Genomic DNA, 16,045 nt, shown 5'->3' with positions numbered 1-16,045 from the left:
ATGACACACCCCCAGCTGAACACTCAGTACTTGGACCACTGTGAGTCTCTGAGCTAACCATTACCTCCTATGGAAAGAAGCATCTCTGACCAAAGTGGAGGACCGAACAAATGCATTGGCATAAACATAAGTATCTAGAAGACAGTTTGACAACATGAACATTTAGGAAAGAAAATTAGTAGGCTATCCCGTAGGGCCTATGATCTCCCTTGTCATGGGTTTCTGACCAATTTACAGTGCCAGACATCTTCCTTATGGAACAGACCTCGTATCCAATTGGAAAGCAGTTGGTTATCCCCACAGCTGTCCTACCTCTATTGCACCAGTGGGCACAACTTGCCAGGGAGGTCAGTACCGTAGCATTCAAGGCCATTGCTGAGTAAGATGATGTCTTTTCTCCTGGCACCTTCTGGAAGGGAGAGATTCTCCTGGCATCTTCTGGAAGGGAGAGATTCTCCTGGCTAGCTCAAGATTGTTTTCTCTATGTCTTACATCCAAAGGGAGTCTTCAGCAGAAACGTCCTCCCACGTAGTTATTGTGGCTAACAAACAGCAGTAGCAGTGGCCTGCATTGTTTTGGGTGCCTCTGGAGCCTCCCTGACCACATACCCCACCCCTGAAGGGTACTTATGTTCAAACTACTTTAAAATATATATTTTAAAATGAACATATAGAACATATAAACTAATTTCCACAAAGTTTCTTTGTATACATTTAGCTTCGGATGACCTATCCTATGCCCTTTTCTCGCCCCGAATCCTACATGTGCACCAACAGCTCCTGCCTTCCTCCCATGCCACCAGCAATCTCTCTACCGTTTACATTGTTTTCCTCAGGTTGGAGGAACATAGGTTTCCATATAGCTTTATGTTTAAATAGCTATTGAGCTCTGCCCTGATCCCACTAAACCAGAAACGCCTGGCTTTGCCCAGCCTCTGGGAGCTTCTGAAATTCCTTCTAGTTTGAGAATTACTGGTTTGGAAAAGTGGTTCTCGGTGTCTTTGGGGCATCATAATCATGTGCGAGTTTTAAGAATCTAATTGCTCGGCTCCCAGCTAGTTTCTCACTAATTTGGGATATAGGCGGCACATTGGGATTTTTAACAGCTCCCTAGTGAATTCCCAGCTCTAGCTGAGGCTATATTCCAGCCCTGCGGAGCTTGATGCAATAGCATGCACTTAGTATCCCTGAGTGGAGAGGTGAGGGGAGAGGCATATTGCTCCAGCTCCTACATGGCCCTCCTTCTCCCCTGGAGAACACACCCTTCCACTGCCTGACTACACAGTATCGTGAATGGGGCATTTCCTATGGTCAGTGAACATTCACTCAATGTGATTTGTTTTAAAGGTTGCTTGTAATACTATATTTGTTGAACAAATGCAGACACCCATATAGAACAAATATTAACTCCTAAATCCTCCAAGGTTTTCCCCATGATATACCATCTGGTAGGCATTATTGTAATCATCTCTTTATTATCCACACTAATGAAGGACTAGCTTGGCATTGGTAATTGAAAAACACTGATCATTTAAAAATCATTCAGCTTACAACCAGCTCTGCTTCCCCAACCAGGAAGCGCTGAAGAGCAGGAAATATTGAGTGATTATCACTTCCCATCAAGGTGTTAAGGCACACTATTTCTGTTAGAAAAGGAGATAAATATGAGGCTTTTAAATTGTAATCCCCCTTTCTGAATGAATGCATTTTAAATGAACAGTCTAAACACACAGCAGGTGAACAGCGTGTGTGTTACTGTTGAACCAGCGAGTTAAATGTGATGGAGTATTTGTTGTATGGGATCCGGGATACTGGGATACCCAGTTCTCCATCCCATGTCTGTGTAACCGGAGATGAACTACTGTGCCCTCCAGCAGGTCTCGGAGTGAGGCCCGCCGACCAGCAGCAGGTCTATCACCTGAGAATTTGTTATAGAGAATTTGATTCATGGCACTAATAAACTGAACTCTGACAATGACCCCAGCAGTCTTTACTTTAGTAAGCACTTTGGGAATCCTGAAGCCTACTAGAAGTTTGAGCAAATGCTGTCCTCCACTCCAGGGTGTTCAATGGAAGGGTCTGGTCTTAACTGTAGGTGCACAGTCCAATGCTCTCTTCAGGAACTTAGGGGTTTGGGGTCCAGAATTGGTCCAGAGATCTTCTTGAGCTTGTAACCCCTAGGATGTATTGATGGAGTAGTTCATCTGAAAATTTTGCATGTGGGCAAGGAGATACCCAGATGCCACAGGCCTAGGTACCGAAGTGTAAATGCTGAAGGTAGTCATGGTAAAGTAAATTGCTCTATCTCCAGCTGCTTAGTACATTGTACCCAAAGTGTAGACTCTGGCACTTGGGAAAAGGAAGCAGTTTTTCCTTTCCCCATCCCCTGGGAGCTGAGAGCTGTCTTTTGTGATTCACGGAGCAGCATTTCCTTGGGAGCTAACAAATGACATTTCAGAAGAAAGTACAGGGTTGCACAGGCTGCACAGGAAAACAGGCGGAAATTTTAGGCTATTCATCAAAGCCTTGTGCCTTCCTTTTCAAGACAGGTGGGAAAAAATAACAGGTGGAAAAGAAAAAAGAAATCTGTTCGCCGAGCATCTCATCAATGAGGAAGGAGTGGTCCAGCTCTTGGCCTTGCTGAGATCTCGCATAGTGTGTGTGTGTGTGTAGAAAATTTTCAAATATTTGGGCATATATTTCTAGATATTTAGGCCTGTCGTTCTGTTACTTTTCTTGTTATAAAAAAATCCATGGATGTAGAATGATTTCACTCACTATTAAAGAACAGAAACCAAAATTTTACTTCAGGAGACTGGGAATATGATACTTGGAATCAGACAGAAAGAACAGTCCACCCATCTATAATAGGATATTCTCCATCTAAAGTGTACTTTTTTTCTTTAAATTTTCTTTTGGGTTTCTAAAGACAGGGTTTCTCTGTGTTGCCCTGACTGTCATGGAACTCACTCTGTAGACCAGGCTGGTTGTGAATTTACAGAGATTTATAGAGATCTATCTGCATCTGCCTTTTCATTGCTGGTACCAAAGGTGTGCATCACCACCACCCGCCCCGCCCCTCCCTCTCTCCGTTCCTCCCTCCCTCCCTCTACATACCTCCCTCCCTCCCTCCCTCTTTCTCTCCTCTCTGTGATTTTTCTTAGTTAAAACAAATTATTGAATAATCAAAAGCAATTTTCTTATTGACTTCTGTGTAGCAATAGCCTATTTGTTGGAGACCAATAGTACATAAAGAGTCTGGTCTGTAACAATGTCGGGAAATGATGGAGACATAGCTCTTGCTAAATAGGATTCTGCTCGAGGGAATTATGTGGCCTCAGAAGAACTGACAGTTAGTTACCTGCACTGGATATCTTTGTGAAATTTACAGCAATGTCTGATTGATCAACATCTTGACATCACAAGATTCTGCTTCAAACCTGCGCCCTGGGTTTGCCCTCTGCCTCTGACATACATACAGTGGCTCTGAAACTGACAAGCTATTTAAACCGTCAGTGCCTCTGTTTCCTTTTTTTGTCAAAAGAAGACAATAACCTCTTGAACCTGCTTAAGGTTCAATGAGGATTAAGAAGTAGCATTTGATGGACACTTGGCACAAAGTCTGCAGCATAAGTGATTTCATAATATACCAACTGATTACATGATACCTTAAAGGATCTCTAAACATCAATTGCATTCAGCCTTTCGAATCCATGGGTTCCTCACCCCCAGATTCAACCAGCCATAGGTTGAAAATACCCGAAAGATGTTTCTTCTGTACCGAACACAAATAGAGCTTCCTGCTTATTGTTATTCCTTAACAATACATTATAACATCATTTGTATCATTGACATTATATTAGATACTATAAGTAGTCCAGAGGGGATTAACATATTCAAAGAATTTGCTTAGGTTTATACAGCTCTATGCTATTTTGGATGAAGGACTTAAGCATTCTGAGATATTGTTGCCCAGAGAGGATCTGAAACCAGTCTCTTATGGACACAGGGGACAATTGTTCTCTCTCTCTCTCTCTCTCTCTCTCTCTCTCTCTCTCTCTCTCTCTCTCTCTCTCTCTTCCTCCCTCCTTCCCTCCCTCCCTCCTTCCCTCCCTCCTTCCCTCCCTCCCTTCTTTCCTTCCTCCCTCCGTCTCCCTGTTCCTCTCCCTCCCTCCTTCCCTTCTTCCCTCCCTCTTTTCCTCCCTCCTTTTTCTCTCCCTTCCTCCCTCCCTCATTTCCTCTCTTTTACTTTAAGGGCCCTCTGAATACCAGAGGGCACATTATATGGCTGAGAAAGAATGTGGTCAATGGGAGAAAGCTTCAAGGGGCCTAGTCAGCAATACTTTTAGTGGGTTGTTAGATTTAGAATTCAGAAAAATTAGTATTTTTTCTGATAAGTACCTTTCCCTTAGTGCTGGGGATTGAACCCAGGGTCCCACACATGCTAGGCAAGCATTCTATCTCTGAGGTATACCCTCAGTTCTCCATAGTATTTCCTATTTGAGATAGGCCCTCACTAAGTTGTTTGATGGCTTTGAGTTCCCTCTATAGCCCAGACAAGTCTTAAACATGGGATCCTCCTGCCTCAGCCACCCGATTGCATAACCAGGCACAGCTTGATCTCCTTTGTGTTTATTGTTGGAATAGAGGAATGGGCTAATACTAGGAATAGGTCTGAAATGAGCAACGTGTTTGGTTCTCTTTGTATCACTTTGCCTTGTTACCTGGTCCATGCTACATGGTAGTCAACACTGGATAGTGTATACTTTTGTGAAAAAGCCTCTTTTATTTCAAATGGTAACAGCACTAAAGTGAGTTCACCTTCTAAACTCGTAGCGGGGAAATGTAGGAACAGAAGATGGTTGAAGTATTGAGCCCAAAGAAGATGTTACCAAGTCTTGGCCAAAGCTATGCTGTGAGGTCCTGCACAGGCTTCTGGAGGCATCTAGCCACAGTTTCTTGTGAGTCACACAAGGAGAGCAGTGACCTCTCTGCTTGATGGGATGTGGTAAGACTGAGTGCATACAAAGTTCAAGGTAGCAATAGCACCTTAAGCTACTCAGTAAGTAGAAGTCCTTGTGATGTGGGTAGCCTGGCTCTGGAAATTCAGGTGCATCAGAGTAGTCGTTTGTCTACATGAGACACATTCTGCTATTTTTATTTAACTTTTTATTGATTCTTTGTGGCTTTCACATCATGCATTTCGATCTCACTCTTCTCCCTGTCCCTTTGCATCCACCCTTTGCCCTTGCAACCTTCTCCTTAAAATTTTAAAAAAAAAAAAAAGTTTTAAAAGAAAATAAAAATTTGGTCATGGAAGCTGTAGTGTGTCACAGTAAGTCAGACAGTATTCTGTTTTGTCCATACATCTTACTTGCAAGTGTTCATTGCAATGAGTCATTGATCTGGTTTGAGGCCGCTGGTTTCTGCCACACTATTGATACTGGTTCCTCATTGGGTTTCCTCTTGAATATCCTGTTGTTGTCATATGTCATGGAGCTCCTGCAACTTTGATGTGTAGGACTGGCCCCTTCAATGTGATCCAGCAGATCATGGATGGGGTAGATGTTGGGATGTTCCAACTCATAGCCTGGTTTTGGGCTTGGGAGGTTATTGGGTTGGTAAGCCCACCAGCTCGTCCTCATCCTAAATAGCAGGGTGAACTCTTCAGCACTACCCTGGTTAGCTCATCCTATGCAGCACGGAGCAAGGGGCTGGCCAGTTCTGCTCTCACACCCTCGGAACCGGCCCACCCACATCTGCATCACCAGAGCCAGCTGCCAAGTTCTGCCGCTGGTGAAAGACAGGGTCAACTCTCCTGCTTTCATGACTCCAGGGTCAGCTCCCCTTACCTGTCACAGGCAGTGAGGAGCAGGGGTTGGGGTCTTTTCTCCCTTGTCCATACTATCATATGACAGGTGAGAAACAGGACCAGATCTCTCACCTCACATTCTTAGGGGGTGGCTGTCCATGCTCCCGTCAATGGAGTCAGCTCTATTGTGCTACCCAGGTGAAGGGCAGGGCTTGTTTTCCCTAGTGCTGCAGCTGCTGAGTGGGAGAGCCAGTTCTACCTAGTGTTGCAGCCAGTGAGGGCGCAGGCCAACTCTGTGCAGCCCTATTCTCTCAGCCTTCAGTGGTAACAGGAGCCTGGACATCAACTCAAACCAAGGCTGCGGCAGGGCTGTGGGTGCAGACATGGCCCTTGGCAGCAGCCCAGGCCCATACATCACCATGAACCTGAGTAGCAAGCAAGCCACCGACCTCAGTTCACTCCTTACCACCTCTTCAGACTGTCTCTCTCCATAGGGCAAGAACCATTCTGCCTCTCTCTCTTCTATCCCTCTCCCTGTATTTACTCACCATAATAGAGTCCAATTGTCTGGTGCCACAAGGCACCAGATGAGCCCATGTTGTCTGCTCCTGGCCGAAGGCGGCGATCCTAGGGCAGGCATGTGATTCTTTGTCTCCTGCTTGGTCTTCACATTCTAAATTTTTTTTATTTTTGTATTTTTTATATTATTTTATTTTTTGCCAAATAACTAAAATCATTGAAGTCTCTATTGGGTTATCTCCTGTACTTTGATATGAGTCGGACCCTCTCACTCCAGTAAACATCGAATGAAGATGGTACTGGGGCTGGAAAGCTGGCTCAGTGGTTAGGAGTGTGCATTTCTTTGTCTGCAGCCAGAATTCAGTTCCCAACACCATATAAGGCAGCTCGTAAGCAGCTGTGACACCAGCTCTAGGCATCCCAGTGCCGTCTTCTGTCCTCTGAAGGCACCTGCACTCACAGGTGCACAAACCCACGCAATTGCACACAAAGACTTCTAATTAAAAAAAACAAGACTGAACTGCACTCTATTTGAAATGCCAAATGATTATTTTGTTACCTTAATTTCATGAGCTGGGTACATATAGCTTTCCCATCAGTGGTGGATTCTCGGTATTTTAAAGGCTTGCCAGTGTTTTATCAAATGAATCAGGATGGAATGCCATAATAACGTGCAAACTATTGTGTTAATGAGGTCCCCTGAATACACATGATGAACTAGCTGCTTTGAAACAGGAACTCTGGGCTACAGACAGAACTGCTCTTCCAGGATTTTAGTCTTTATCAGTCCTTAAATAAAACTCTGGGTCATCCTGGAAAAGACAGGTGACATGAACTCTCATTTAAATGAACACATTATTCAGTTGTGGAAAATTGTGGGTGGTTTGAACCTCGAAGCAGTGAGTAAAAAGGCTTTCTTATACTCGGGTTAGAAAGAATCACTGTTAACCAAATTTTCTTCTGAAAACAGAAAATTAAACTATTTATTAGAGAGTACTAAGATCAAATGAAAATAATTGTTTCATGCAAATTATATAGATTTTTTAAGGAGGTCTAGATTGACACGGAACAAAAAAATCCCATCATATTTGATTATTTGTAGTTCAACTTTAATTTTTCTTTTCTCTTTAAATTATTTCTTTTTTAAAAAATATTCTTTTCTCCTATAATGTATTCTGCTTATAGTTTTTCCCTTCCTTGATTCCTCCAAGTTCATCCCTACCTTCCCCGGCCCTCTAGAACCACTCCCTTTCTGTCTCTCATTAGAAAAGAACAGGCTTCTAAGAGATAACACCAAGTATGAGAAAATAAAGTATAATAAGAGTAAGCAAAGCTATCATGTTGAAATTGGTCTCAGCCACCCAGTAGGAGGAAAAGAGCCCCAAGAGCAGTCCAAAGAGTCAGAGTCTCACTCGTTCTCACAGTGTGGAGTCCAATAAAAATACTAAGCTGATAACTGTAATATATATTCAGAGGATCTGGTGCAGACCCATGTAGGCCCTGTGCTTGCTGCTTCAGTCTCTGTGAGTTTGTGGGCACCTTGCTTAGTTGATTCAGAGGGCCTTGTTCTCCTGGTTTCCTCCATCCCCTCTGCCTCTTAGAAGCTTTCCACCTCCTCTTCTGCAGGATTCCCTGGCCTATGAGGGGAGAGGTTTGATGGAGACATTCAATTTAGACTCCCCCACATCTCTCTCTCTGCATAATGCCTGGCTGTGGGTCTCTGCATATGTTCCCTTCTGCTTCTGGATGAAGCCTCTGACGATGACTTGATAATACAAAAAAGAAAAACCACCGTTTTCTTGAATTCCATCATCATTTAGATCAGTGTACTCTGACCTGGCTTTGGTAACTGATGGGGGAGAGCAGATAATTCAGGCTTCAACCTCTCATAGGCATAATTGCATTAAGTCATCAACATGCTGTGTGTGGTGACTGACATGTAGATACCCTTCTTAAGAATCAGATATCAGAACCCTGTGTATATCTCCACTGTTCCCATTGCCTGTACTCAGATACCTGGGATAGTTCTCAAACCAACCAAGAGGTGTTGACTATAGCTGGCCTCATATGGGTGGGTTGTGGCTTCTTGTGGTTAGCTTCTAGCATAAGTGACAGAACTGTGGCATCTCCCAGATGCCAATGGCTTCATTTCAGGATGAGTACCATAATTATAACTCACGTGTTATTTTATTTTTCTTAATGTGTTACTTATCTAATCTTATATTTGATCTCCAACTGGGTCTCCCAACCTCATGTATAGAAGCTGATTTTTTTTTCCTGAACCTGAGACGCTGGGAGAGTTCCCATTAATGTGTGTCGGCACAGAGACAAGCAATGCCACCATTTTGATTATTTGGCGTTCACCTTGTAATGTTTCAGTCCTGGGGAGGATCTCAGTTCCCTTGTGGTTGCTGATGTTTGCTGAAAAATTAACCAAAAACGTCTTGTTCTCTTTCTAGAATCATGTCAATCCCGCCATGGACTTCACACAGACGCCTCCTGGCATGCTGGCTCTGGACAACATGCTGTATTTCGCTAAGCACCATCAGGATGCATACATCCGGGTAAGTGTGCTGGCTCTTCTCAGATACTGCCAGTGTTCTACGGAATTCTGTTTTCAGACCTACGCACAGAGGAGATTATTAGTTGAGTCATCCAGTGAATTTTCTTTTATCAGCAGTAAACTAAAGAAATGCAATTGACCAAGGGGCTAAAATAAGGATACTTAACTTATACATTTCTTCCATTTATTTAAACAATACAGTTGCTACTGGGAAATGTTTTCTATAGTTTAATATAGAAGTGTGATTAAAAACTATTAAGGAATTAAGGGAACAGAAATGAACTACATACCTAAATCCTGCAAAACCTCACATTTGGTAGAGATTCCCTTTAGGCTTATTCCAGAGTTGGAAAGAGGCCCAGGATCCTCAGTGCCGCATTGCTTCATTTCAGTCTAATGTTAAGAGATAAAAACCTAATAAACACAAATAAAGAGAAAAATGGGATAGTTGTGGAGAAGAATCTTTCCGCATTTTGTAACAGCCTGAGCATACTCCGGGCACTGTGTTAGGTTGTTGATGGGAGGCAGAAAGAAGTGGGGACCTCTGTGCTTCTGTGTAATAGCAGGTTCCACCTGCTGCCTGGGCAGTGCCCTGTAGAGAAGAGAGTGGGGGGACAGTGACATAAGACTTGTCCGTTGGGTTGCACATCTGAGGCCGTGGATTCATGGTGACAATGTGTTCCTGTCTTCAGGGAGGAGAGCACAGATGTAATTGAGTGGAATAGATGCAAGGCTGACATCCAGGAGGGATGTCAATGAAAAGGGAGTGGGCACGTGGCTACAATGATGACTAGCCCAGAAGTTAGAAAGTGTTTGAAGTATGAATTGCTCAAAAGTAAGAAGCATCGGACTGAGCTGAAAATGGAGCATGTCCTCCGTGTGCTGGGGAATTCTCCGCTGGACTTTCAGTGGATTCAGTCTTCTGGAGATGTTCCCGGCACTGTTACTAGTTAGTGATTTAAATGTGGATGATTCCATTGTGTCTGGGCTAAAGTTTCTTCTGATAAACAAGGGAGATGTGGGGGCGCTCTGCCATGACAGTTCCTTAGCAGGTCTTTGGCAGTGAGTGTTGTTGTGCCCGTGGGAAGATATTGGGTATATTTGTGTAAGCTGCAGTGAGAAATTGTACCGTTCAGCAGTGACTCCCTTGAATGAGGTTATGTTGAACTCCGTATTCTCTGTAGGGCCCATATTTTAAATGTTTGCAGTTTGAGAAGCTTTGACCTATTGTGAATTGCTATTTGTAGTTTGAATATATGAAGATCTTTATGGTCATTTCTCTGAAAGGTTTGCAGTCTGATACGTAGCCAGAAGTTCAGTCTTTTCTAACATAATTGCTTTTCTGTAAACCTTGGATCTGAGGCCCACGCTTGGTGACCATATGCCTTTAATTCTGCTTGGGAGGCAGAAGCAGCTGATCTCTGTGAGCTTCAGGACAGCCTGGTCTACAAAGTGAGTCGCAAGCCATCCAAGGCTACACAGTGCAAGCCTGTCTCAAAGTAAATAGAGAGACAAACAAGAACCCCTACCCACAAAATCAAAGAACAAAAAAACCTTCTTTAATTTCACTTACATATACACATACCTACGGCACAGGCATTTTCTGTTGGTCTAATCTGTTTTCATCACAGGAAAATTAGTATTTCGAGAGACCACACAATATCTAGCCTCAGAGAATTGAGTAGGAAAAGTAGCAGCCAAGTAGAAATTGAATTTCACATCAACTGATTGATGGTTGCAGATAAATGCCTCTAAGATCAGAGCTCGCTGATGCCAAATGTATTGTTAATTGCACGAGAAGCATATGTCTTATGAAAAGTAATTTAATGTTTTAAGCTTGATTTCTCAATGCATTTTCTACACTCTGATAAGTGAAATCAATACCATGGCAACCTGAAAGAACTTTGTATCTAACAAAGACACTTGAAGAGAAGCTTAGGGACAAAGCAAGGCGGGGTCTTTCTTCTTCTTCTGCCGTTTCTTTATGGGTTGAAATATGTATACCTCATATATTGTTAAATTTTCTCACAAGAGTTCCTTCCACGAGGTCTCTTGTAACTTTGGTGCATTGACTACTAGATGGAAGGCCAAAGCTAACTCCTCCTAGATCCACTTCTCTGCCCCACGCAACCTCTTATTCTCTCTTCACTCCTCATCCAGTCCTGTTTCTGCTGGCCGAGTACTCATGAGAGTAAGGTCTACCTGGGAGTTTGACTAATATATCAGAGGTTTCACTATTAAAGAAAACCAATTCTGCCTCTCCCACCAGCTATCCATTGCCAATAATACCCAGCTAAGGGAAGGATTTCATCTGGTGTTAGCTCACACAGCTCTTAGGCACGCAGACACAATCTCTGTGAGTTCACGGCACATCTGCCTTGCTGTGTCCAGAAAACGTTGTTTCCCTTAAGTCATCTACCACCTCTGGATTCTTTGTTAAGCTTTTATTTTAAATAAAATCCACTCCTTTTTTTTTTAACAAGGTAAAGCTCCAGTATGTATTCAGCTATTCATTTATTATGTGTATTATTTGATAGATTTATCTTCTCCACTTGAATATAGCCTTGCCATTCATGCTCTTTCTCACTCAGATTTGTGGTTGGGATTTGTTTAAAAAGAGAAAGTGTGCACAGAATATGGTGGTGCACACCTTTAATTCCAGAACTGATGAGGTATAGGCAGAGGCAGGTGGGTCTCTGTGAGTTTGATGTCAGCCTGGTCTACAGAGTGAGTTCCAGGACAGTGAGGACAGTTACTTAGAGAAACTGTGTTTCAAAAATAATCAAGAGAAAAAATGGGGAAGGAGAGGCAGTGTGGTGTTCTTCCTCTTTTCCCCACCCCCACCATTATTCCCTTTGTTTTTGACATTTCTCTTCTCTCATGTTTCCATGATCATTTTGGTCTTAGGTGTTGTCTTGCCATCTGCCCTAGGTCCCTGCCTTTGTCTTAGCAACCTTGGTCACCTGCATGTGTACACCCATCACTTTGCAGACCTTCCTTCCCTTTGCCCTTCTGTTGATACTTAGGGTTGGTCCACGATCATCATGGTGGAAAGTGGACAGACATGGTGCAGGATCAGTAACCGAGAGCCTTACATCCTGATCCGCATGCAGCAGGCAGCACGAGAGTGTGACTGGGTCTGGTGTGAGCTGTTGAAATCTCAAAGCTTACTCTCAGTGATGCACTGCCTCCAGTAAGGCCATGCTTCCTAATCCTTCTCAAATAGTTCTACTGTCTGGGAACCAAACATTCAAATATATGAGCCTCTAGGGGCCGTTCTCATTCAAGCTACTGCATGGTATTAGCTGGGTGTTTCAGTTACTTTCCAGCTTGCTGTGATAAAATACCTTGACAAGAGCAGTTTGATGGAGGAAGGGTTTATTTCAGTTCACAGTGCCATTGACTATGGTCCATCATGACAAGCATGTTGTAGTAGGAGGAACTTGAGGCAGATGGTCACATTGCTGTAGTCAAGAAAAGGAAGTGATTGTCAACAGCTAGCTTCTTCCATTTTAGCCAGACTAGGATCCAAACCCAGGTAATGGTGCTGCCCAGTTTTAGTGTAGACATCCCTCCTCAGCTAATCTAGTCAAGGGAATCCTTCCAAACCTGTTGGTGTGATTCAACATTCTGTCAAAATGACAATGTTAACCATCATACTGGTATGAAGGGGAGACAGAGGTGGGTCTGTCAAATAAAGGGGAAATGAGAGGGGGTGTGATGGTGTGTGCTTTGTTCAGGGAGCCAGTGAACACCAAGATAGCCCAGGTGAGATGGGAGTGGCACGGGCGGCCCTAGCCCAATGGGCAAATTGGAGACACATCCTTAGAGACCTTTGAAACTATGTTAATGTGCTTTTTTGAACCTAAACTTCATTTCCAAGTAGATATAACAATTTCTAAACAATAAACCTAAACATTTTCTCAAGGGAATTAATTAAGCAGAGATGATGATTTTAGGAAAAGCACTTTCTTGCTCAAAACCAACATGAGAAATAGAGGCTAGAGGCCGGTGAAGAAGCTGGGGTGGGGAGTAGGAGCTAGGGCCACAGATATGCTGTAGAAAGGGGGCTTAGGAAGTTAAGAAATTGTAGACAAGTGATGTTAACCTGACTTAAGGTGCCAGTGGGGAGAAGCAGTTTGGTTGCAGATAAAGTAAATTTGGCTATCCAAAGAAGAGGTGGACTTTGGGCTTGAGGGACCTAGGTGACAGTGCTGACTTTGGCCACTAGAGCCCCCTACCCCCAATTTTTTGTCCTTTTCCTGATCTGTGCCTTTTGACCATCTACCTGAGTGTTTCTGTGAGGCAGACAGTGAGCTTGAGGTGCGGAGCTGAAACCCATAGGACCTGGCGTTATTTGTATTCCACCTCTTAAGGATGCGCACCTTCTCTAGTCCGTGCATCTGTATGACTGCTAAACTCTCCTTCTAGACCATCCCTGTGCCTTTGTCTCTCACTACCCATCCCTTTCTCTCTGTCCTCTGAGCTATCACCTAACTAACCCTTTGTCAAAACAAAATTATGGCAGTCCACATGTTAACCAGGCAGTTATAAATTCTGCCTGAGCATTTGTGACACCCTTATGTTTGAATGTTTCATGCCCTCTGCCTGATGGACAGTTCTCTAAGCAAAACTTGTCTTTAGATAACCCCTGGCCTTCTTCCTGGAGGATATTATTGACCCTGCTCCTTGGACACTCAAATCGAATTCCTGTGACCTTTTATAGCTTTAAATATATTTACCTGTGCTTCGTGTCTCCTGGAATTGACTGAAATAAAGTGTGTGAGCAGACACTGAAGTTCATTTACATTTCCAACTATTGGCCCACTGTCTAGTGCCTAGTACCTTCCAATATTTCGTTATTGATCAAGCAGTTAAAGAACTTGTTTGCCAATGCAAAATAGAGTCCATGTTTGTTTGTTTGTTTTTATATGCTTTTTGTTTCATTTTGTTTGGGTATATTTTTGTTGTCTTACTGTTTGTTTTATTTTTGTTTTCTCTTTTTTAAGAAATAAAGAAGGAACATGAAATTGAGTGTGTAGGGAGGTGGAAAATATCTAGGAGGAGTTAGGGGAAGGGACATAATATAATCAAAAGGTAGTGCATGAAAAACTTTCTTAAGGAAAAAAAGAACAGAATTTTCTTAGCTTTATTCTTTGTCCTCATCTGAAATTCATGGCCTTCATACTTCTAAAGATATTGTTTGCCACATGAATTTCTTGATGGGTGGCTAGGTTTCTTATGTAATACTTGAATAAAACTATAGTAACTGTGTTCTAGTGAAAGTTGCAGATGTAATTGAATTACCCCACAGTTGGGTGGGCACAGACCCGAGGAGGAATTACAGACCTGAGCATCTCACTGAGTGTGGAGTGAAATCACCACGATTTCAGATATGAATCTTTCATCATATTATCAAACATTTGATTAGCACCAAACAGTGTTATTTCAAGGAACAAGAGCGCCCAGTAAAAGTGTCATAGCAGAGAATTCTTGATTGATCTCTTGTTTCAAAGCAGTGACATGAAAAGTGACACGAAGAAGCAATCCAAATATTCAAAACCTGTTGTCAGGCATGAGACCGACCCTTACAGGAACTAGATGAGTTTTAAATGTGCAACAATCAATGCTAAATGCACGCAAGTGAGATTCTTCTATAGTTGCTTGTATATTATCAGAGAATATAAAAGGTATTGGGGGCAGGGTAAGGCATATTTCCTTAGATGCTAAAAGAAAGTTGAAGAAAATGCACTAAATTATTTTTTTTCAGTGTTACAATCATTCATTCATTGTCTCATTCACAAATATTATCAAACACCAAGCAGACATGGTGCCATGTGCAGTAGATGTGGTGGTAAGGATAACAGCTAAGATTTGGCTCTTATACAGAAGAAATAATCACACATACACACACACGCGCGCGCGCGCGCGCAACAGTAATAATTGCTTTCCATTTGGGAAATTCCTTGCCTCCTTAGGGGGTTTTAGACGTACACAGTACTGGGAACCCTCTAATAAGTGGTAGAAGCTCTCTTTGATAGTGTGAGGTTTTTCACACTATGTGGAACACGTCAATTTTCACAACTTTTGGACGTATCTTGTTTAGCTATATCAGAGGACTAACATTGAGGACTTCCTCCTGTGACCTGACTTTAGACAATGACCCAACTTTCTGAAGAAACCAGGTGGCAGTTGGTCAGTGTAGAATAAAGCAGACCTAACTCGTTGTTCCGCCTCAGTTCTGTGGGGCTGTATCGTAAATATGGTTCCCTAATGAAGCTGCTCCCTCACTGATTTATAGACTCTCACCAACAAAGGTGTTACTCAACAGGATTTATAAGATCTGGAGGCTTCCAGGATCAAAATGAAAAGTTAACACTGGCACTGGTTTGTTCTTTACATAACCTGCAATCCTTTTTTTTTAATCGAGGTATAATTGGTCTATGAAAACAATTTGCATAATTAATGTATGCAATTTGGTGGAGTACCCTGCAATTCTTGCTTTATCATACTTCCTAGTTTATGACTAGCATTTTATCCACTGCAATATCATGGGACACTAGGTGACTATAGTAGACGATAATGAATTTCCTGATGAGGAATATAGAAATGCTTTTAAAAATAAGATTAATTATACTAGTTTTACATAATTGCAGGCCAGTGAATATATATGTTTATAATATTATGCCAAATCAGAACAAAAATATTGATAATGTGTTAAGTATGAGATTGTGAGGAACGATGTATATCTCAAATTAAGAATGGGTTTCTCAAGGTACTTTTCATTAGAGCCATATTTTCCAGAAATGAACTATGTAAAGTATATCTATATTTAAAAATTCATTAAGTGGAATTTTTCCACTGTATCCCCCTAGCAATACATTTTAGACGGCAGGGCTAGGAATGGTGGCAAATCCCTGCTATCCTAGTACTTGGGAGGACGAAGCGGTGGATCAAGTTCAAGGCTGGTCTCCGCTAGTGACACTGTCTCAAAAACCTAAATAAATGAAGGTAAATAAGGGAGGGATGGAGGAAGAAGCACAGAAGAGAAAGATGAGAGAGGCTAGGTAGTTGGATACTGATCTGAGGCTACTGAGACAGAAACCTCAGAGTGCTCTGGATGAGAAAGATGAGAAGTGTCACTTCTGGGGT

At 42.5% G+C, this 16,045-nt stretch overlaps 1 protein-coding gene across 8 annotated transcripts in view; it reads left to right on the top strand.

The window, feature by feature from the left end:
* The window catches only part of Elmo1 (engulfment and cell motility 1), a 532,076-nt gene that overhangs the window by 259,815 nt on the left and 256,216 nt on the right, over window positions 1–16,045 (top strand). For all 8 annotated transcript variants that reach the window (XM_075970127.1, XM_075970130.1, XM_075970129.1 and 5 more), the window contains one exon: window positions 8,790–8,894. In XM_075970127.1, the coding sequence (XP_075826242.1) occupies window positions 8,790–8,894 (105 nt within the window). The remainder of the gene's footprint in view (window positions 1–8,789; window positions 8,895–16,045) is intronic.

Source organism: Microtus pennsylvanicus, chromosome 4 (genome assembly GCF_037038515.1).
Source record: "Microtus pennsylvanicus isolate mMicPen1 chromosome 4, mMicPen1.hap1, whole genome shotgun sequence".
Lineage (NCBI taxonomy): Eukaryota > Metazoa > Chordata > Mammalia > Rodentia > Cricetidae > Microtus > Microtus pennsylvanicus.
The sequence above is the reverse complement of the archived record's forward strand: the minus strand, read 5'-3'. Positions and strand labels throughout refer to the sequence as shown.